Source organism: Dromiciops gliroides, chromosome 3 (genome assembly GCF_019393635.1).
Source record: "Dromiciops gliroides isolate mDroGli1 chromosome 3, mDroGli1.pri, whole genome shotgun sequence".
In the NCBI taxonomy this organism is placed as follows: domain Eukaryota; kingdom Metazoa; phylum Chordata; class Mammalia; order Microbiotheria; family Microbiotheriidae; genus Dromiciops; species Dromiciops gliroides.
Window position 1 is genome coordinate 388192976 of NC_057863.1, and position 22251 is coordinate 388215226.

General features: G+C 37.2%; 1 protein-coding gene across 1 annotated transcript in view; it reads left to right on the forward strand.

Moving 5' to 3' along the window:
* CFAP221 (cilia and flagella associated protein 221) overlaps positions 1-22123 on the forward strand; it is a 113863-nt gene extending 91740 nt beyond the window's left edge. Inside the window, exons 20-25 of the mRNA XM_043995370.1 lie at positions 1559-1717; positions 9322-9413; positions 14461-14553; positions 19230-19322; positions 21377-21486; positions 21950-22123. Coding sequence (XP_043851305.1) covers positions 1559-1717; positions 9322-9413; positions 14461-14553; positions 19230-19322; positions 21377-21473 — 534 coding nt within the window. The 3' untranslated portion in view covers positions 21474-21486; positions 21950-22123. The remainder of the gene's footprint in view (positions 1-1558; positions 1718-9321; positions 9414-14460; positions 14554-19229; positions 19323-21376; positions 21487-21949) is intronic.
* The last annotated feature ends 128 nt before the right edge of the window (positions 22124-22251 follow it).

Consider the following 22251-nt stretch of genomic DNA (forward strand, 5'->3'; position numbering starts at 1 on the left):
AGTTAAATATTGACATTTCCTGATATGTCAAATGCCATTCCCTGCCTTGTTTTCTTGTTAAAGTGGGTTTTAAGAGACTATGTTGTTTTCAAAACCAGAAAGCTTATTTGTTCCTTAAAACAGGTTTGCTTATTTAATAATTCCTCTAATTCATCAAACTTGGAAACACATATTTTAAGCCCTGGTTAAGTTATCATTTCAGTTGTAGGCCAACATATGTTTTCAAGAGAATGATATAAATCTAAGTTATATGTAATGACATCCTCAAGTAAGAACAAGGGAATTGACATTCATAAAGGATGGTGACATTTGAAATTCTAGGACCCTTTATCCAAACCTCCCCGGATTAAGATAGAAACTAGCAATAATTTTTTTAAACTTCACTGCAAATCTTATACTTAAGAATCATAGAATTTTAGAGCTGCATTTAGTCATGACAAAGAATTACAAATTGAAGGGATGCAGATCAATTAGGGAATGGCTGAACAAGTTGTAGTATATAATGTGATGGTATACAATTTTGGTATAAGAAATGACAAGCAGGATGCTTTCAGAAAAACCTGGAAAAACTTACACAAATTGATGCAATGTGAAGTGAGCAGATCTAGGAGTACATTATATACACAGTAACAGCATATTGTATGATGGTCAGCTATGATACTATCAGTTCTTTCTCTGCAGATGGGCTGCAATCTTCATACGTCCTTCAGGGTTATATTGGACCATTGCCTTGCTGAAAATAACTACGTGCTTCCCAGCAGATCATCCCCCACTATTGCTGTTATTTTGTATACAGTACATTTCACTCTGCTTCAATTCATGTAGGTCTTTCCAGGTTTTTCTGATAGTATCCTGTTCATTATAGCCTGTATATAGTACCTTAAGCTTGACAGAGAATTTTCTTCATAAAAGCCCAGCAAAGTAGGTACCATACATTTTGCCATTATAATCAATCATCATAACTATTTCCCTCCATCCCACTCCCTTCCCATGACCAACTATGAATGACAGCTTTTCTCAGCAATACAATGATCCAAGACAAATCTGAAGGATTTGTGATAAAAAATGCTGTCCACCTCCAAAAAAAAAGAACTGATAGAGACTGAATACAGATCAAAGCATACTTTTTTTACTTTATTTTTCATGGGGTTTTTTTGGTTTGTGTTTTCTTTCACAACATGACTAATTTGGAAATATGTTTTGCATGACTACACATGCATAACCTATAGCAATTTCTTGCTTTCTCACTGTGGGGATGAGGAGATGGAGGAGGGGAAGGAATTTGGAACTCAAATTCTTTTAAATGTTAAAATTTGTTTTTACATGTAAGTGGGGAAAATAAAATATTACATATATGCATGTATGTGCATATATGTATATTTGTGTATAGATAGATAGATAGATAGATAGATAGATAGATAGATAGATAGATAGATATAGATGGAGAGAGAGAGAAAGAGAGAGAGATCACTGAAACAAGTCATAGAGAACTTTTACATCTTTATTTTTCTAGGCTTCAAATTGGTAAATTAAAAAGTATCTCATTTTTCTTTTGTAGAATCCAAACCCAGGACTATTTGCTCTGAAGCACCAGATGACCTATTCAGAAGTAACAACTGATTATCACTTATGTACGCATCCAAAATATGTATTCACCAAAGAATGTCATAAAGGATCCAGCGTTCCCATGACACAAAAGAAATTTCTAAATCGAAAGGTAATGCCATCGCCCCAGGTTCACTGACAAGGTGATCCCCAAGGTATGATAAATTGGAAAGTTAGTCTCAGATACCACACAGATGGACTTACAGGGAAGTAAAGGGTTGTGAATAGGAGGTATGGGGAAGTTGTGTTGCCAGTAAAGGGCTTATGCTAAGTAAATTCTGAGGTTTTCATGTACATAAAATGAATATACAATGGGTAGTACTGGGGATTGGTGGGGCTGGATATGAAGTAAAAGATCACTTTTGCTCCCTTCCACAAAAACCACCTTCAGGGGCAGCTAGGTGGCTCAATGGATAGAGCACCAGCCCTGGAATCAGGAGGACCTGAGTTCAAATCCGGCCTCAGACACCTAACACTTACTAGCTGTGTGACCCTGGGCAAGTCACTTAACCCCAATTGCCTCACTAAAAACAAAACAAAACAAAACAAAACAAAACAAAACAAAACAAAACAAAAAAACACAAAACCACCTTCAGCTTCATGTGGTCATTCACAACCTCTTCCTTCCTTTTTCCTTTCAATGCCTCCCTCAATATCTATTCTAACCAGATTTCACATCTATAAAAATTGCTTTTGCCAATTTCCAACCATCGTGCATTATCGTATGATAGAGGTAATCCTGGTAATCCTTGAATGCTATGCTAGAAGAGTATATGCTCTCACAGACCCTTATACTAGGAATGCTTAAAGCATGGGCCTTAGCACAGACTGAGTCAGATCTTAGCTAAGTATAGAGAGATTCCCATGAAGAGGTAACTCTTCTTGTCAAGCCTCTGCATACACATGTAATCTCGTTCCATCTCATTTTCTCTAGCAGATTGCCCCTTTTCTCATCCCCATGCTCTCTCTAATCTTCACTCTCTCCTTGTCTAGCAGCTGCCTCTTGACTGCCTATAAATACTCATTCCTCAACATTCCCACCTTGTGACATCAAGCATTCCTGTGTTTTTATTAGTAACCTCGTTTGCACTTTTCACATTGGCAACCATGCACACTTACAGCTTGCACAATAAAGGAAAATGAGCGAGGCAGGATGTACAAGTTTATGTCTGCAAAAGAGGAAAGGATCCATAAAAGTGTTTGGGAATCCACTCCACTAAGTGCTGAAGTAACCTCTTAAGTACTTGATGAGGGAATTGAAAGAGGGAAAAAGTGATGAGTAAATGATCGATAGTGGTCACCCCACTCCTCTCGAAGGTGCTCCACCTCTGTTCAGAGCATCCCAGAAGGTAGTGACTTCGAAGTCAAGATGAGCATAGAGAAAGATGGCAAGAAATGTTGGAAAATAAGGTTCAAGATCAAGAAATGAAAGAGGCCAAAGGTTTATAGATTATACAGGAAAGCTGTACTTATGTATTGTGAATATTGTATTCACGAAGAGAGTCAGGAACTATGGATATGGTGATGACAAATAACATCCCCCAAATATGTAATGGGTTTTATCTTGCCTGGAAAGGACTGGTTACCGATGTAAGAATCATTTCTGAGTTAGCTTTCTTATTCAGATCATCTGCTCGTTAGAGTAAATATGAAATCAGCCCCAAATTAGGAGAATAAAAATGAGAAGATATGGAATGCAATTGAAACTGTTCTGCCCTGATGCATTTAAAGAAGATATTGATGCTCCCAAATGGAAGATGGTTAAAGAAGCAGACATAACATGAGTGATCTACAGTTTACTCTTTCTAATGTTATTAATCATGTCAATAGATTTTTTGATAGATTCTCCATGATCTTACCTTAACTTACTCCATTTAAGAACATATAAATCAGGAACCAAAGAGAAACAAGCCTGCCGAGTGTTTAATGTTGATAAGAGATAGACTCTTCTGTTCTTTTATTCTTTTGCCTGAATCTAAATCCTTTCTCTGTCTAGATATGCTTTGAATGGGCATATGATCTTGTTACTTTCTGTACAGAGACCTTTCTCCTATTCCCATTTAACCAGATTGTGTATCTATACATACTTAGCATACTCCCTTTGACCAAAGTAGCTACTCCTTTTCTTGAGATGTATTTGTTTTTTTAATGATTTTGACCAGCATCTCAGAAGAATAAAACCTGTACATGACCCAAGAAACAAGTCACCAAGTCAGGTAAACAACTATTTATTAGGCACTGTGCCAAGCATTGCAGATATAAAGACAAAAACAATCCCTGCCTTCTAGAAGTTCACAGTCCAGTGGGAGAGATAAATTTCAAACAACCATGTACAGACAAGATATAAACAGGATAAAGTGGAGATAATCTCAGAAAAGACATGAGCATTAAGGCAGCTTGGGAAAGGCTTGTTGCAGAAGGTGAGACTTTAGCTAACACTTGAAGGGAAAGTACATAGTTTTTGTTTTTGTTTTTTGAAAGTACATAGTTTTAATTGGTGGCAGCAATATAACAAACAGTGGATTATACGTGGAAAAAATTACATGGACAGGCATGATTATAAAAGGAGATGGGTTAGTTTTATAAGTATGGGAGGGAATAGCAGATATAAAGGATAAGTGGTGCACTTTTTATAATTTACAAAATATTAAAAGAAAAGAGAGGCTAGCTTCAAGCATAGATTCTTTGTGAAGGATTTATGAAAGGACATGGACAAGAATCACACAATAAGGAAATGGTAGTTGAAAGGAAAAGTCACAATGGAGTAGTGACAGTGATACACAGGGGTGAGGGGTGTTGATGTGGCGGTCCACAAACTTCAGGGTTAAATGTTATGTGCTTTTCTATAACAGATAGTTATACGATTTTGTATGTGTTAATGGAATCATTGTAGATTACAGGATAAAATCATATATTACCTGTTATAGAAGCACTTCCTTATTTCCTAGTATACCACTGACCAAAAAACACTGGATGCTTGATTTCCTATGAAAACCTCTACGGAGGTGTCAGGTAGAATGCCTTTACTGGGAAAAATCTGGAGTTAATGACTCAAAAGCCTGTGGACAAAGAGGTCATGGTTGATGGACATGCCCCTCAACCAATCATAGAGTTTTCCCCATTTCTAGTGTTAACCAATCATAAAATTTTTTATGCTAGAGATTATTTGGTCCTAACATAAAAAAAAAAAACTCTCATCCATAACTAACTTAAACTTAATCCCATTCTTCTGAATTCACTAAAACAATCACTGATATCCATCAAATAACAATAAAATTAGTAAATGCTAATTAATTTGAGTAGGGGGTATCAAAATTATCTTCACAGTTGCAAAGGGATTGTTCATCAAGAATCAATTTTGGATCCAACATTCTTCCAGATTTTACTACTTAATACTTCTGTTATCTTGGATAAGTCATTTCACCTCCTCTAGCCTCAGTTTCTTTATCTATAAAGTAAGGACATCAGACCTAAAAGACCTCAAAGGTTCTTTCTAGCTCTGAATCTGTGAATATTCTGTACCTCAAATGTAAATTCACCTAAAAAGTTGTAACACTCACATTCTTAGCGTCATAAGATCATAGGATATAGAGTTGGAAGAGATCTCAGAAATCATCTAGTTTTTTAATTTTATGGGTGAAAAAACTGAGGGCAAGCAGTAAAATGTCTTGCTCAAACTCACACTGGTAGTAAGTAGCAAAGTCAAAATTCAGACCCAGCTCCCCTGACCCCAAACCAGAGCTCCTTCTGCAATATTATGCTGTACATATTCTTCTAATCCAGATTAATAAAATAGATCTGACATATTAACAGTGGAACAAAATGTCATTTCACCTAGAAATTTGTAGTCGGATGCTTTTGATCATGCAAGCTACCTGTAAACCATCTTCCTGTTGTTACTTGGTTGAGTTTGTGTGTGCTTGGAAAAGATGTTTGTACTGGACCGTTTTGTGTGTTTTTTTTTTTTTTCTGAGATCTGTCCTGCATAGGAAACACTCAGATTTCTAGCAGAATTACATTTAGGTTCAGGAGGTTTTATAGAATATTAGAACTGAAGAGACTTTATAGGCAATCTAGACCAATGTTCAGTATTCAGTATTCAATATTCAATATTCAGTAGTTTCCAAACCTTAAGTATTGTTCCCCTCCCCACTTTTTAGAAAATTATCATAACCCCAGTACTTCTCATAAAATAACCTATGAAAATCATTTTCTTAGCTTATATTTTATTCAAATAAAGTTAAGAATTATAATTTTATACAAATATCAAACAAGCCTTAAACATACAATGAAAACATACAGACATTTGTTAATAATATCTAGACGGGTTTGTTAGTTTCTCAAAATACTGTGCCATTGATGATATCACTATTTGTGTTTCTTTTTCACTACTAGTAGAGATCCATAAAATGTCTTTGAAAACAACTATTACAGGAAATTCCATTTCACCAACATTGTTAATGGCAGTTTAATTTGTTTCACTTTGAGAAACCATACAAGTCTTTATTGACCAATAACCAAAATGTCTCAAGATTTTCAAACTCAAACGCCTGTTCCAATGTGCTATTGCAAGTCAAGTCTATTAACTTGTACTTGTTCAGGCAGGGTATGTCCCAATGTATCATCTTTGCCTAAGATAAATGGATTCTTTACCCACTCATATTTAGAGATATCAAGATTTTAAAATGAAGATTACTTCTGTAGACTAGTCAATCAGCTTTTTAAAAAATTTAATTTGCAGGACAAGTATTCTTTAAATTGGGAAACTTATCAAGCGTATTTTGAAATTTTATTATCCATAACTCTTTTCATAAGTGCAATAATTTATCTGCTTCAGAGTATTTATTTAAGAATATTGCATTGATTTAGTTACACCAGTTGGTTGTTGTTTTTTCCCCAAATTTCCCGTCAAACAAATTTTAGGATGAAATTCTTGTTATAAAAATGAATTCTTTCTCTGAGGGGGCACAATTGTAGAGAGGGGAGAAGTGTTCAGTATACTGGGAGAGACTAAAGATGAGAGGCTGTGACTTGGGGAACAGACTCACACAGAAAATTGGAGGAGTTATGACAGAGGGCACCAACCTCCCAGCATAAAACCTTCATCCTCAGAGATGAAGGCAAAGGAGGAAAGAATGGATAAAGATGTGAAGGATGGAGGTGAGGAGATGGTGAGGTAAAAGTTTGTAATTGATATCAAACTTCTTGGTAAGATAGGAGGTGAGGTCCTACACAGAAATAATGAGGTTATCATATATATATACACATATATATGTGTGTGTGTGTGTTCACAAACATATAGACGCATATAGATATACAGATATACATACATTCATGTGTATATGTTGTAACGATTGGAATAACGCCACCTGCTGGATACTAACTGTAGAAGAGTTCTGCCCATGAAGCGAAGGTCTTTGAGGGCAAGACCAGGAGTCTTGTCTTTGGTATCAGGAAGTGACGCGGACTAGTGGGAGGAGGAAGGAGGAGACGGAGGGCTCTTTCCTGAGGACGCTGGCAGAGAAGGGAGCTAGAAATGTGCTCTCCCTTTAATAGATAGGAATCTAGGCCTTTCTCTCTCTCTTTACCAAATTCTTATTCTCCTTAATAAATGCTTAAAAGTCTAACTCTTGCTAAAGCTTGTAATTGATTGGCGACCACTCATTAGATATTTTAGACAGTTTAGCTAGAATTTTAGCCCTTAACAATGTATATGTATATATTTTTCACATATGCCAGGTTAAAAACTCTCGTTCTACATTCTTCTCAATGTAACAGTAGTCTAGGGCACCTCACTCTCATACATACACATGTGTATGAGTATATTTTGATTTCCTTTTAATCCTTTATATTTTATTTTATATACTTAAAAATGTATACTGAAATAAGGTTCATTATACCAGGAAGATTAGGAACCCCTGATATAAATAAATCAAAGAGAAGATTTGAAGCAGCCTCAGGAGAGCACGATAAGTAATGGATAAGGCAAAGCTGTGTTAATAGAATGGGCAGCTAGGTGGCAATATGCACAGTGTTGAACCTGGACTCAGGAAGACCTGAATTCAAATCCTCATCTCAGACACTTAACTAGCTGTGTGGCCCTGGATAAGTCACTTATCTTCTATCTGCTTCAGTTTCCTCATCGGCAAAATGCAGGTAGCACCTACCACTCAGGGTTGTTGTAAGGATAAAATGAGATAACATTTGTAAACTGCTTTGCGAAGCACTATATAAATGCTAGCTATTAAAAGGGGGCAAATAAAATAATTGCCTCACAGAAATAAGGGGGTCATATTGAAGTCAGATCACATGAATTTGTAGTAAGATGTGATCAGCATGGTTTCACGAGTTTTTCCAGTAGCTTCTGTAGTATGGATGTAGAAATGAAGAAGGCAGATGGTAAGGGCAGAAATAGCAGAAGGACCAGGATCAAAGGAATTCAAGGGTAGAGGACAGCTGAACTGGCAAAGACTCTGAAGAGAGGAAAGAGTAGCCAGAACAGAAGCTCGAAGAGATCTGAAAGTTTTGGAAAACTGTCCTTATTCAGATGGATTAAGATGAAATGTATTCTTTTTGTCCATGGCAAATGGGTCTCCTACAGGTGAAGTTTCTTTTTTCTAATATAAGAGGACCTTACCCACAAGTTGGGCTTCATTTTTCTGACATAACTTTACGTCATCTTCTGGCCTGCTTGGTCCCCTATCTGAAGAACTGCCTGAGATAATCTACCCTGATGGTAGTTGGCAAGGCAGGCAGATCACTAAGTTTCCAAGGCAACAACTTGGGAGGAGCAAGTCAAGTTTATACTTATCATTCCAGAACCTTTTTTTGGATCACCAAAGGACTCCAGAAACAGTTGACTTGTCTTAATAAGGTAATAGCCACTACAATGTAAAGAGCTGGGACTCAGCAATCAGCCTGTTTATTTCCTAGGCAATTTCACTTCATTTTCTTTTTGTTTGTTTGTTTGTTTGTTTGTGAGGCAATTGGGGTTAAGTGACTTGCCCAGGGTCACACAGCTAGTAAGTGTTAAGTGTCTGAGGCCGGATTTGAACTCAGGTACTCCAGACTCCAGGGCCGTTGCTCTATCCACTGCGCCACCTAGCCGCCCCTCACTTCATTTTCAAAGTCATTTTATCTTATTGTAACAATAATGTAGTGTGAGAATCAGGGTACCACCCCGCTGCTGAGAAAGACATTGTGAAAACCAGGGCAACACCCCCCTGAGGAGAAAGCATGTAACTAGCCTCCAGAAGCAGCCTGGCATCCGGAAGTTACATTTATTCGTAGAACCGCCTGTAAATCATGTCAATCATTACGACCAGCCAATTAGCTTGCAGCTGTGTGTGGGGACCGTCCCTCTTGTGGTCCTGCAGGGAGCTTCCGCTCTAGGAGAACAGAAGATCCTTCTTTCAGTTGGAAGTCTTGGTTGTGACAGTTGGTCCAGGGTAGCTAGGCTTTTTCTTTCTGAACTCCACGTGTTCTTCTTTTCTCTTTTGCTAACTTCTAATATATTTTAATAAATGCTTAATGCCCAAAGACTGGTGTTATAAGCTTCTAATTTAAGGCGACCACACATTAGATTTAAGTCATCACAGTTATATTTTAAACATAACAGAAGTGACAGTAATCAAGTATAGTGATTAATACCTATTCTGTTCTTTAACCTGAGGAGATGTTGGCTGTATGACATTCATGTGCTGGCTATTATTACAGGACGTTATTCCTGGAGTAATGAACTGGAAAAAGTTCAGCCCACTGGTTCTTTTAGCTTTGCCTGATACTTCCACTATAACATCAACTTCTTGGTAAGTAAAAGTTAATCTATCTTCTTCATGATATAGCTGTGCTTTGTATTATACAATAGCATATTCAGATTTGTGTCTAGATCATGCTTTTACCAATTTAAACTAATTTGAATATTACCTAAAGGAATCTGACATGTGATTTTTTTGTTAAGAAATAGAATATTTCAGGGGCAGCTAGGTGGCACAGTGGATAGAGCACCGGCCCTGGATTCAGGAGGACCTGAGTTCAAATGCGGTCTCAGACACTTAACACTAGCTGTGTGACTTTGGGCAAGTCACTTAACCCCAATTGCCTCACCAAAAAAAAAAAAAAAATAGAATATTTCAATACCTCTTTTGTGGGCATTCAGGTAAAGAGTTTGTTTTAAACTGAGACTCACTGGTATTTCTCAGTTGTTTCACAAATAAAAGTTAAATTTATCACTGGAAATTGTGACTGTGAACAGCCAAATCACAAAATTTTAGCTAAAATATTCACAAGAGCTTCTTAAAACCCATTTATCTCAGATAATCTAGACCAGGGGTTCCAAACTTGTGGCCATGAGCCGCCAGCAGCCCATGGATAGATTTCACAGGGTCTTTGAACTTGGATGGAAACAAATCTTTATTTTCACTAACCTGTAAGTGAAATTTAGTAATGCCTTCAGTTATTTAAAAGCATTAACCTAAGAATCAATCCACAGGTGCTGCCAAAGGGGTCCATTACACAAAAAATGTCAATAATCTACATAGCTCACATCCACTAGAAACTTGTCAATTGTTCTCTTACCTAGTGAATATTTTTTTCATATTTTCCCAGCATTAGAATCATAGCATCATACCTGCTTGAATTATTTTGAGTTCCAGTAGCCATAATATACATTTGTAAAAAGAAAAGATTTTCAGAGGTATAGCCTGGAAGGATAAATTGGAAAATGTTATACTTCTTTAAAAAAGAAGGTTTTTAAGGCAACTAAATGATTTCTCTATTCAACATCCCCCCAAAAAAGCCTAATTCCTTTTCTTCAGACTAAATCTGTGCTAGGATGCCAAACTGATCTTCACCCTATCACATTTACAGCAAAATACGTAGTTTATTAACTTTAATTTATAATTTTTTTTTTTTGCGGGGCAGTGAGGGTTAAGTGACTTGCCCAGGGTCACACAGCTAGTAAGTGTCAAGTGTCTGAGGCCAGATTTGAACTCAGGTTCTCCTGAATCCAGGGCTGGTGCTTTATCCACTGCACCACCTAGCTGCCCCCTGTAGTTTATTAACTTTAATAACAGATATGACTGAAATCTCCAAATGTCATTTTCCTTAGCTGGTTTTATCTTTGCCCCTAGATGATGTGGCTGATACCAAGTCTTAAAGCTTCTCACTTTCACAGTATGGTGTCGTAGAAGGAGCATTGTATTGCTCATATAAACTACTGGGGAAAGAATTCACTATTAAACAAGAACTTCTGGGAACATTGGAAAGTCATTTGGCAGAAAATGGAACATAATCTAACACCATATGCCACAATAAACTCCAAAAGATATGCCACCTAAATATAAAAAAGTCCATATCATAAAAAATTGGAGAATAGAAGGAGGTGCCTTCTAAAACTCTAACTGGGGAGCAAACACAAAACAAAGGATAGAAATGGTCATAAAAGATAAAATAGATAGTTTTGATTATGTAAAATTAAAAGACTTTTGTAGGAACAAAATGAATATAGATAAAAAGAAATGTTGAGTAGAAAAAAATCATATCACACAACTATGTTAAAAGTTTGTTATCCAAAATATAGAGACAAAATATAGACAATTAGGGGGAAAAAGAATAGTTTTTAATAAATGGTCAAAGGGTATGAACAAAAGTTTTTCAAAAGAAAAAAAGGCAAACTATCAGCAACCATTTAAAAGAATGCTTCAAATTACTATTACTAAGAGAAATGCAAATTAAAACTTGAAGTTTCACTTCATACCTATAAAATTGGCAAAGATGTTAAAAGGTATAGCCATCAATGTCTTCCATGCTTACCTTACTCCAAAAATGTATCATTTAATTAAGTTTATGAGGCATTTTAAACTCCCTCTGGGTGGGGGGTGGGGGAGGAGCAGGGACCCAATAAGCTCTTAGGAGACTTTTATTTTAGTCCTGTCTCTTCTTGGATTTATGACCTTGAGAAAGTCATATGAGTCCTCTGGGCCTGTTTTCTCACCTATAAAATGAAAGTTTGCATTATACTATTTCCAAAGTCCCTTGAAGCTCTCAAATTTTATCATTTTTTCCCCAAATCTCAGTAGGAGTAAAGGCTTAGTGAATCAGTTGTAGACCCTGGTGTTTTTTTTTCCTTGTGTCTCTAATTCTAAGGAATTGGCAAAGTTGCCTCCCTCAAGATAATCTGGATATGTAGTGTGTTTGTCTAGAAATTACCTATATTAAATCCAAGCTCATGAGTAATCTTTTAGATTTGTAGCTCCTTGATTATGTAGGATTTTCCCCTGTGTCCTTTACCACAGCTAGTTATAGCTATTCATTGTTAGTCCATTAATTTTATTTGATGACAATTGCAAAGCCAAGTAATTTCTGCCATCATAGTACAGTTCACTTGCAACTACAAAGGGAAGAAAAATGTTCAGTCTAAAGAAATTTGCTACTTTTTACTTTAACATTTAAGTGGAATCTTATGTCATGAAATCAATAGCCATTCTTAAATTGTCAGTTAGCATTAGATTGGCCCTTTCCTGATATGTGCCATTCCATCAGAGACTGTAGGAGGTCACAGAATATAGATTTTTCTCCTCTTGACACTTACTGTATAAGTCTGATATTCCCGTTTAGCCTGGAGAAGATCACAGAAGCATATATTTGTACTTGGAAGGGAATTTGCAAATCATCTTATGATCAGATGGACTAATTTCTAATCCAACTCCCTATTTTTTAAAAAATTGAATGGTTTTTCAATTAACAAAAAATTATCTTCTCTTTCTCTTTTGTTGGAAAAAAGAAAAACAAAGCTATTATATATAACAAATATGTGTGTTCAAGCAAACTAATTTTCCCAAATTGTCCACATCCAAGAAATATGAGTCTCATTCAGGACCCTGGATCCATCACCTTTCCTCAGCCATGGACAGCTAGCCTTGAAATCTTTCAACAACTTAGAACCATGAAACCACAGAATTTTTGAGCTCCAAATGGCTGAATGAATCACTGTTTACATGGAGTTTGAATGTGCCATTGCTGATCCTTGTTACATAGTGCTTTCCTCATGATCACTCTGTATGTGAGACATCACACTACAAGCATTATGACCCCCATTTAACAGATGAGTAAACTGTGACTCATACAACTAGAAAGTAGAGGAGCTGGTATTGGAATCTCAGGTGTCCTAACTACAAGTCCAGTGCTGCTTCTGCTATAGTCTAGCAGAATTTATTTTCCAAGTCTGTCACACTGTCCTGAATTCTTATTCTTAGTCATTTATCTACTGTCTACCTACTATACCACATAACTGCCATGATGTGGTAGATTGTGTGCACATGCTGATTATATCATGGCCATCCTGCCATCTGAAACCAGCACCTGCAGACAATCCAAAATGGGGTCACAAAGAGTCAGACCACAACTGAAATGACTAGACAACAATAAAAAAAGTGTATTGGATAAAAAGTTCTGCTGATTCTGCTCACTTAACTCTGCATCAGTTTATAAAAGTATTCCCAGGGGGCAGCTAGATGGCGCAGTGGATAGAGCACAGGCCCTGGAGTCAGGAGGACCTGAGTTCAAATCCAGCCTCAGACACTTGACACTTACTAGCTGTGTGACCCCGGGCAAGTCACTTAACCCCAATTGCCTCACCAAAAAAAAAAAAGTATTCCCAAGTTTCTCTGAAACCATCCTTTTCAATATTTCTTTTTTTTCTTTTTTTTTAAAAATTTATTTATTTAGAATTTTTCCCCACCTTACATGTAAAAACAAATTGTAACACTGATTTTTAAAACTTTGTGTTCCGGGGCAGCTAGGTGGCGCAGTGGATAGAGCACCGGCCCTGGAATCAGGAATACCTGAGTTCAAATCCGACCTCAGACACTTAACACTTACTAGCTGTGTGACCCTGGGCAAGTCACTTAACCCCAGTTGCCTCACAAAGAAAAAAAAAAAAGACAAAAAAACTTTGTGTTCCAAATTCTCTTCCTTCCTCCTTACCCCACCTTAAGAACTCAAGCCATTCAATATGTTATACATGTGCAGTCATGCAAAACATAGCATACAAAAAACTTTAGAAAAAGGAACAGTAACAAAAAATTACTTACTTCCATCTGTATTCAGATACCGTCAGTTCTTTTTCTGTAGATGGATTGCATTTTTCATAAGTCCTTCAAAGTTGTCTTGGATCATTGCATTGCTGAAAATAACTCAGTCATTAACAGCAGATCATCTTACAATAGTGGCTATTTTGTATACAGTACATTTCACTTTGCATCAGCTCATGTAAGTCTTTCCAGGTTTTTCTGATGGCATTCTGCTCATCATTTTTTTATAATAAACTACATTTATATAGTACTTTAAAGAGAGATTTCCTTACAATATACCCATGAGGTTGATTATTGCTACAAGAATAATAGCTAACATTTATATAGTACCTTATACATGACAAAGAATTTTCTTCACAATAGCCCAGCAAAGTAAGTACCATCATCATTACCATCATCTTACATTGCTCTTGCCTCTGCTTCAGATTTTTCCCAATTACTATTACTGTGTTTCCCTCCACCTTATTCACACCCCATGATATTTACTCTATTTTCTATCTTCTTTTCAACATTTCTTACGACACAGTTATGTTCCATTATATTCATATAGTATAATTTGTTCAGCCAGTCCCCCACTCATGATCATACTCCCCCCCCCTCCAGTTTCCAGTTCATAACCACTGTATTGCTAGAAACCTGTCCTTGTAGTAAAAAAAAATGTTGTGTGTTTCAGAAAATGATGTGATGGGCCAGAAACTGTTCATCAGGTCATTTTCCTTTTCCTTTTTGGAGCCTAACCCTAGTAACTTCTCATTTTCCCCAGCCAGGACCCCTACAATAAGGATATGCTTCCAACTGAGGTACCCAAAATTCTCACTGAATTACGAAAAGAAGACATGATGGAAATAATTGAGCAGTAAGTTTTGTTATAGTTTCCAATGTGTTTGTTTTTTCTAAAAATGTGTGTAGTATCAAGTGAAATTATGGGGTATACAAAAGAAAATTAAGACTGGAGATCTATCTTCTACGAATTTACTTCCTAAATGGAGACATGAGAGTGGCATACAAGAAATATTAGCAAACAATATAAGACAGGGTATAGTTGTGCTAGTAGGCAACTAGGTGGCTCAAGTGGATAAAGCACTAGGCCTGGAGTCAGGAAGACCTGAGTTAAATTGGACGGACCTCTGATGCTTACTAGCTGTCTGAAGTCATTTATCCTCTGTTTGCTTTAATCTACTGGAAAAGGAAATGACAAGCCTCTCCAGTATCTCTGCCCAGAAAACCCCCATGGACAGTATGGTCCACAGGATCACAAAGAGTCAGAATGTGATAAAGTGACTGAACAACAACAGCAATAATTGTGCTAAGATATGTGCTTCAAATGAAATGTCCTTTCAGGTCCCATCCATAGCACAAATGTCCTATTTTTCTGTGGCTACAAATGATATAAGCCTCCAAGGCAGATATAAGCCTTCAGTGAACATAAGGCCAATTAGGCAAGACTTCACTATGGAGGAGAGATGATTTAAGCAAGGCCTTTAAACAAAGGGTATAAATTTAATGTTTTAGGGAATTGGACTATTCTTGACCATCAGCCAGAAAAAAAAATGTACATGTGAATCTCTTGCCCCTTTTTTTCTGAAACCTTATTAAGATTTAGTGGACAAGGGCCCTTCAATGGACAATATTTACATGCAAAACAGAGTACATACTCTCATCCAAGAGATTGTGTTTCCCTTTCCAGAACTTCCAACACTTTTCATCTACAACAAAGCCATTAGAGAATGGAACTGAACCTATTGGAACTTCATCTAATTTTAGTGAGAAGAATGAAATTGTTCCATTCATGTGTGTTTTACGTTGGATGGTTTGCTTGTTTTAGATCCATGGTGGAATTTTCCAGTAAACACTGATACAAATAATAATTTAGGAGATCTTCATGTCTGACTAGCCAAAGTAGTACAAATTACCAGGTATATGTGTGTCTATATACACAACTTTATAATTATTTCAAGGGAAAAAAGATAGAACATTTGAAAATGAACTGGGAAAGGTTGAAGAAAAAGGATACCACTGTGGGTCTTGTTAGACTTTGTGCAACCTTTAAAGAAGGTTAAATGAATAGTCAGCTCCTGCCACCAAGAAATTTAACAAACTGTACCACTGAGGAGTAGACATCCAATCTATCTATATAATCATATATATTTTGGGGGTGGGGTGGAAGCCATTAGGGTTAAGTAACTTGTCCAGGGCCACATAGCTAATATGTGTCTGAGGTCAAATTTGAACTCAGGTCCTCCTGATTCCAAGGCCAGTGCTCTATCCACTGCACCACCTAGCTGCCCCACATTTTTAAAAGGTTTCAGATAAACTCCAATGCAAGAAAGTGAGAACACTAATACTTATGTTGAGTGTTAGATCTAAATATGAGACAGTTGGAAGGAAAATTTTGACTTTAGTCTGTATTTTAGGAACAGGTGACTTCTTGGTACAACTTAAAACAGGGTTAGCCAACAGGGTTAGCCTTAAGGGATGTGATTTCCCCCATCCCTTAAAAACTATGCCCTCCACTTGCTTTCTGATGCCTAAAATGTCATCATTAGAGATTTATTCTTTTTTTTTTTTTTTTTTGCTGAGGCAATTGGGGTTAAGTGACTTGCCCAGGGTCACACAGCTAGTAAGTGTCATGTGTCTGAGGCCGGATTTGAACTCAGGTCCTCCTGACTCCAGGGCTGGTGCTCTATCCACTGCGCCACCTAGCTGCCCCAGAGATTTATTCTTTTGGCTTAAAGCTTCATTCTCTTTCAGATCTACCTGGGGCAACTAGGTGGAACAGTGGATAGAGAGCTGGGCCTGGAATCAAGGAGACTCATCTTCATGAGTTAAAATCTGGTCTCAGACACTTACTGTGTGACCTTGGGCAAGTCACTTAACCCTGTGTAAGGGGCTATCTAGCTATACTATCTAAAATATCTAATGAGTGGTCACCAATAAATTAGAAGCTTTAGCAAGAGTTTAGATTTTTAAGTATTTATTAAAGAGCATTAGGATCTAATGATCAGAGAGAAAGGTAAAAATCTAACTATTTCTAAGAGACCCCATTATCTGACCTGCTATGGTGAGGTCAGGAACCAAAAGGACCCAACTCTTCCTTCTTCCTCCCAGAAGCCTCCTGTGATACTGGGAACATCCCATCCACATGCACACACAGCTCCAAGCTAATTGGCTGGTAGCTTTGATAGACAGTACCCACGAGCAAATGTCACTTCCTGACACCAAGGAACTGACTACATGGTTTGCCCTCAGACGCCTTCTCCTCATGGCAGAGCTTTCCTACAGTAACTCTCCAACAGGTGGTGTCACTCCAGTCGTTACACCTGTTAACCTCAATTTCCTCATTTATAAAATGAGCAAGAGAAGGAAATGGCAAAAACAGTTCAATATCTCTGCTAAGAAAACCCCAAATGAGGAAGAGTCTGACAGGACTCAACAACAATAACAAATCTACAAGGCCCTGGGTAGTGGGGAAAATACTTTAATCCTATCAGTTACACCTCAGTGTGAATGAGTTTGTTACATGAGGGAATTAGCTTATCCCTGTAAGACTTTTCCAAAACTGTAACACATTAGAAGGACTGTGTGAGAAGCAATTTGTCACAGTGAATAAAAAGCTGAACTTTAGGAAATCTTACATTCCCGCCCAGTTGTTGACTTGCTGACTGGGTTACCCTGGTTAAGTCATTTAAATTTCTCAGTAATCCCAGCAATTCTCTTGAGGTATTGATCCGCAATGGTAAAGGAAGTTTAACTCCCCATGCCAGTGAGTTACAGATCCAGTCCCAAAACATCAGATCCTTTGAGTTTTGTTAGGAATGAGGCAAAGAGAGCATGAAAGCTTTGGGCACTTGAAAAAAGGGTAGGAGAAGAAAAAAGGGAAGCTTCAGGCTGCTAAAACCAAACAACTTATTTCCTAATTTTGCTGAGGCCTGACAGCAAAACGACTTCTTTATCATTCCTGTACATTTCCTTCTAATTTGAGTAAATTGCATATATGAAGAATTTGTCCTTCAATCTCTATTTAGGAAACGTGCTTAGTCCCACACCTGTCTCTTTATCTTATATTTACTGGCACTAAACACAGACTGGCTTTTCAAGTCATTGCTTTACCTATAAATTATTAACCGAAAATGTTCTGTACTATAACTATTTTTCAACTGAAGGACAACTCTTTATATTCACTTGAAAAATGATTTCCCCTGTGGGTCATTCTAGGATATAGTCTCTTTGCTAATAATGTTCACATCACAAATAGATTCCAGATTGCAGCTGAATTATGTCACATTTTTAAAATGTTATAAATCCCACATATATCAAGGTGCATTTTCCCACTGCCTGTCTCTTTGCAATCCTTGCTGTTTAGCACCAATCAATGTAGTTAACCTTTTCCTGCTTTCATAGCAGGTGTCCCTGGTGAAAAAAAGACAGGAATGAAGCTCTGCTTAAAAAGATAGTTTCAAATTGTACGTACTATGTACCCAATTAGAGTGGCCCAGTAAAATATTATTCAAAGTGATACTTTCTGAGTACTCAAAAAGTGCTCAAAAATATTTATGGATTTTCCTTTTCTTTCCTAGTTTTGCATTTTCTTCTCTAAGCATCTTATCTCACCAGGTGCAAAGGATCTTTAAATACATAATAGATACTGATATAATCAACTGTAAGAAGTATAGGAGAAAAAGGAAATCAATAACTATTTTTGAGTTCTTCTGTGTTCCAGACAATGTTCTGGGTACTGTAGCACCTAGCACTATTTGGCTATATATAGGTATGGCAGTTAGAGTGAATATGGGACAATGGAAAGAGGCCCAGCTCTGGAGTCAGTGAACCTGGCTTCAAAGGCCACCTATGAAGCTTCCTACCTGTGTGACCTTGGGCAAGCTGTTTAACCTCTTATAAAATTAGAGGGTTGGACCCTAGCTCTCCCGAGTCCCTTTCCATTTGATGACCTGTGGCCCGGGATGGTATGTGGAATGGCCCTCTGCCTCTTCAGCAACCAAAGGGTACAAATTCTGAAGCCCCTACTTATAAAGGAGTTGGGATTGAGATATCCCACCTTCAGTTGGATGTCTGCCAGAGAGAGGTCATGAGCAAATTCAGACACAGGTGGTATTGGCCCAGGTCTCTACACTGGCACCACTATGGTAACCATGCAGTAGTAGATGGTGCACTCCAGCCAGACTAGTGGCCTCTTTGTAGAAGTCCTCATTTCTCATCCTCCTCTCTAGAGGTGAGGTTTTGAAGCTCACTGGGAGGCCTGCCACCCAAAAGCCCTCAGATCGAACTAGGAGTGATTAACAAAGTTATCAAGTGAAATCCCACTCATTCTTCGGTTGTAATTGGCTATTTTTACCATGAATTTCGTGGTGTATGTAATTGATTCATTAATTAGATCCTCACTACAGGCCTAAAACCTCCTCTGTGGTCTCACAGAATAACTACACAGTGTCTGCATGATCAAATCTATTCATTTTATTTTCCTTCAGATAGAAGGAAAAAACAAAATACCAGCTAAACATTATTTCTTTTTAGGGAGCCTGGTGATCAGCCCTCCAGTATATTGACCCCAGAAATGCTCAGAGCCGAATTTATGATGTTAGAAAGTAAAGACGCAAAAGATGACAAGTAAGTGTGTCTATGTGCATGTGTGCTTGTGCCCATGTGTGTGTTTATGGAATATTAAGGAACAGTATTGAACAAACCTACATAGTAGAACACTTCAAAACGATGAGGTGTGGATTTAGATACAGCATGAGATGGTCCCAGAATAGAATAGGATAAAAAGAAGCTAGACTGCATTTGGCAGACTGTAGAGTGCTTTTACTGAACCCGTGCTGCACCTTCACACACAGAGAAAACCTACTTGTTCTTTTAGCAGGAATATTGTCCCACTGACATGCATCACTCCCAGTAGTGCTGAGGCCTAAGCGAGTAGTTATCTGGACCAGCAGTGTCAACACATGTCCAGAGTACTGCCAGATCAGACTAAAATTTAACTGGGAAATGTTTGACAAATAAAAATACAATAAAGCATAGTTAATGTTAACAGTGGTTTTCTAAGTCAGTATGTGGCCTGGAGGGATCCTTCTGTACCATGTCCCTTACGTAGTAGCACTAGTTTCTATTTGAATTTGACATCACTGAGCTGGATCATTGGAGGGAATGTCCATATCAATAACATCACCGGTCCATTAAGTATCTATACCAAGTTATAACCTATAGACACGTCTCCTTCTCCAAGACATATGTGTGCCTAGAAATATTGTGGGCAAACCAGGTTATTTTTTTTTAACAGAATGAATCATGTTGCTCCATTTTCTTTTAATTTTGAAGATGCTTCATGATTTGAAAATACTCTGATCATTATTATCATTAAGACATGCTTTTATAAAATGAAGAATGCTTTTGTAATGCAAAGAGTCACCCATAATATATCTAGTTTTTATAAGTCTGGATTTCTATTTATTCTTTTTTTCTTTTAAAGAAAAACAAACAGATAAAGACTCTCATGCTAAGGGTTTTAAAGTCCTATAGCAATTACAAACTCTTCACGCCAAATGGGTATTTAAGTATCTCATACTACCAACTTTTAACAGCAAGAAAAGGGAGCCTTAGCTTTATGGACTTCTTCTGTGACCCATATATAAGATTTACAAATTGCTTTTGTCACAACCACCCTGTGACCCATCTAGGCACATGTCTTCTCCAAAAGTCTGGACAGCTGGGTAGATAACACAGCTGTGTTCTAGGTTTTAGCAGGAGTTCAGAGTAGTCAGATAAAAACATTTTACTTATCTTCAAATTTTTTTTCTCAACAATGTAAAATTTTGTTCCTGAAATTGTTTACCTCAAAAACAGGAATGAGTCAGTTCTGTACTAATTGGCATGTCGTCTTCAATCCTAATGCCACATAACTGCTATTGACCCCACGCTGTTTAGATTACTTGAACTGGATCCAATGCCAGTGATTTGGCTGTGTAGCATGATCACAAATAAGTCATGTAGTCTCCCTGAGCCTCAGTTTATTCACCCATGAAAAGGGGATAATAATACTTTTGCTGACTGCCTCACAGGGAGGTTATGAGGAAAGCACTTTGCAAATTCTGCCACAGAAGTACAAGCTATCATCATTGCTGTGATTTGCTGGTCTGCACTACTGAGGCCAGCTTTCTCACTGAGAGTTCCCTTATTCCAGTGAAATCCCAGGTGTCGCTCCAAAATAAATAAGAACTAGGACTAAAATTCCATGGATGATGAAATTGACAGTACAGTTAGTCTTATTTTCATGATGGGAGTAGTGAGTGGGGAAGATTGAGGTCAGGACATATGTCAATAGATCTGTTATCTCAGCCATGTAGACACCCAGCCATGCATTCTCCTCTTCTCTTGTCCATGACCTCCCATTAATCCGCCCTTCAGGATCTATCCAAGATCTGGAGGTTTTCCTTTAGATCTTATAATCTATCATGGTTAAGAGGACAGCCCTCAGGCTTGTCTACCTCTTATCCCTGGATCTTACCATATGATTGACATATGTCGTCTTCTCATCGGATACAGTCTTCATAATAATGTTTTCTATGTCATTTTTCCATGCCAAGTAATTAATTGTTATATTTTACATAATAGCTTATTTGTTGTCTTTCTCTTTGTGTACTTTTTTTGTTCATTTGCATGTTAAGAGACCATCCATCTCCTGAAAAACTTGGAATAAAGGTATCTCAGAACGTCCAAAATATGCAGTCGAAATCAAACAATAGAAACCTACTTCTGGAATAAAAGTTTCCAATAGGTCAGTTGCTATCCTTCATTTTTGGTGATACAAATTAGCTTTTTGTGACAGTTCACTTTGGGGTGTTTTTGCTAAGCAGAGCAAGGTTATGATTTTGATAATTTTATAGCATAATACATTATTTTTAATTGGTAGGATAATACATTATTGAATATGCTTGTCTGTACAGAGTATGGTTCTTGGGTAGTGTGTCTTCTTTGAAATAAAATTTTTAAATGATGTTAAGACTTGAGATATCTTATCCAGAGCAGGCAAAAAAGTTATTTTTAATTCAGCTGATTTAGAAAATTTCCTGGTTTATATTTTCTTCCGTTTGTCCATCCTAATGACTATTCTCCTAGAAATCAGGACCTCCAATGTGGGTATGTTGGGCAATCACTTTCAAGTATTAGATGACCAAATATCTTTAGATAGTAATTTTCTTTACCATCACTGTATCTTAATTATTTTCTCTCCTCTGCAGAGGGACTTAGGTCTTCAAGTAAATTCATTTTTGTGCTTGACTCAAGGACCAAGAATATTTAAAAGATAAAAGCTTCCTCCAATCAATAAATTGATAAATATGTATTGATCACCTGCTATGTGCAAGGCACTATTTTCAGTGCTTCAGAGGGATATATAGATACATATACTCAGCTAATGCTTCCAAGAAGCTTGAAATCTTCTAGACAAGAGAATCCATTTTCACGTAGAAAAAGAACACAAAGTATTATTTGATGACGCAGTACAAAAAATGGTAAAGCCAATATATATCACCATTCTGAA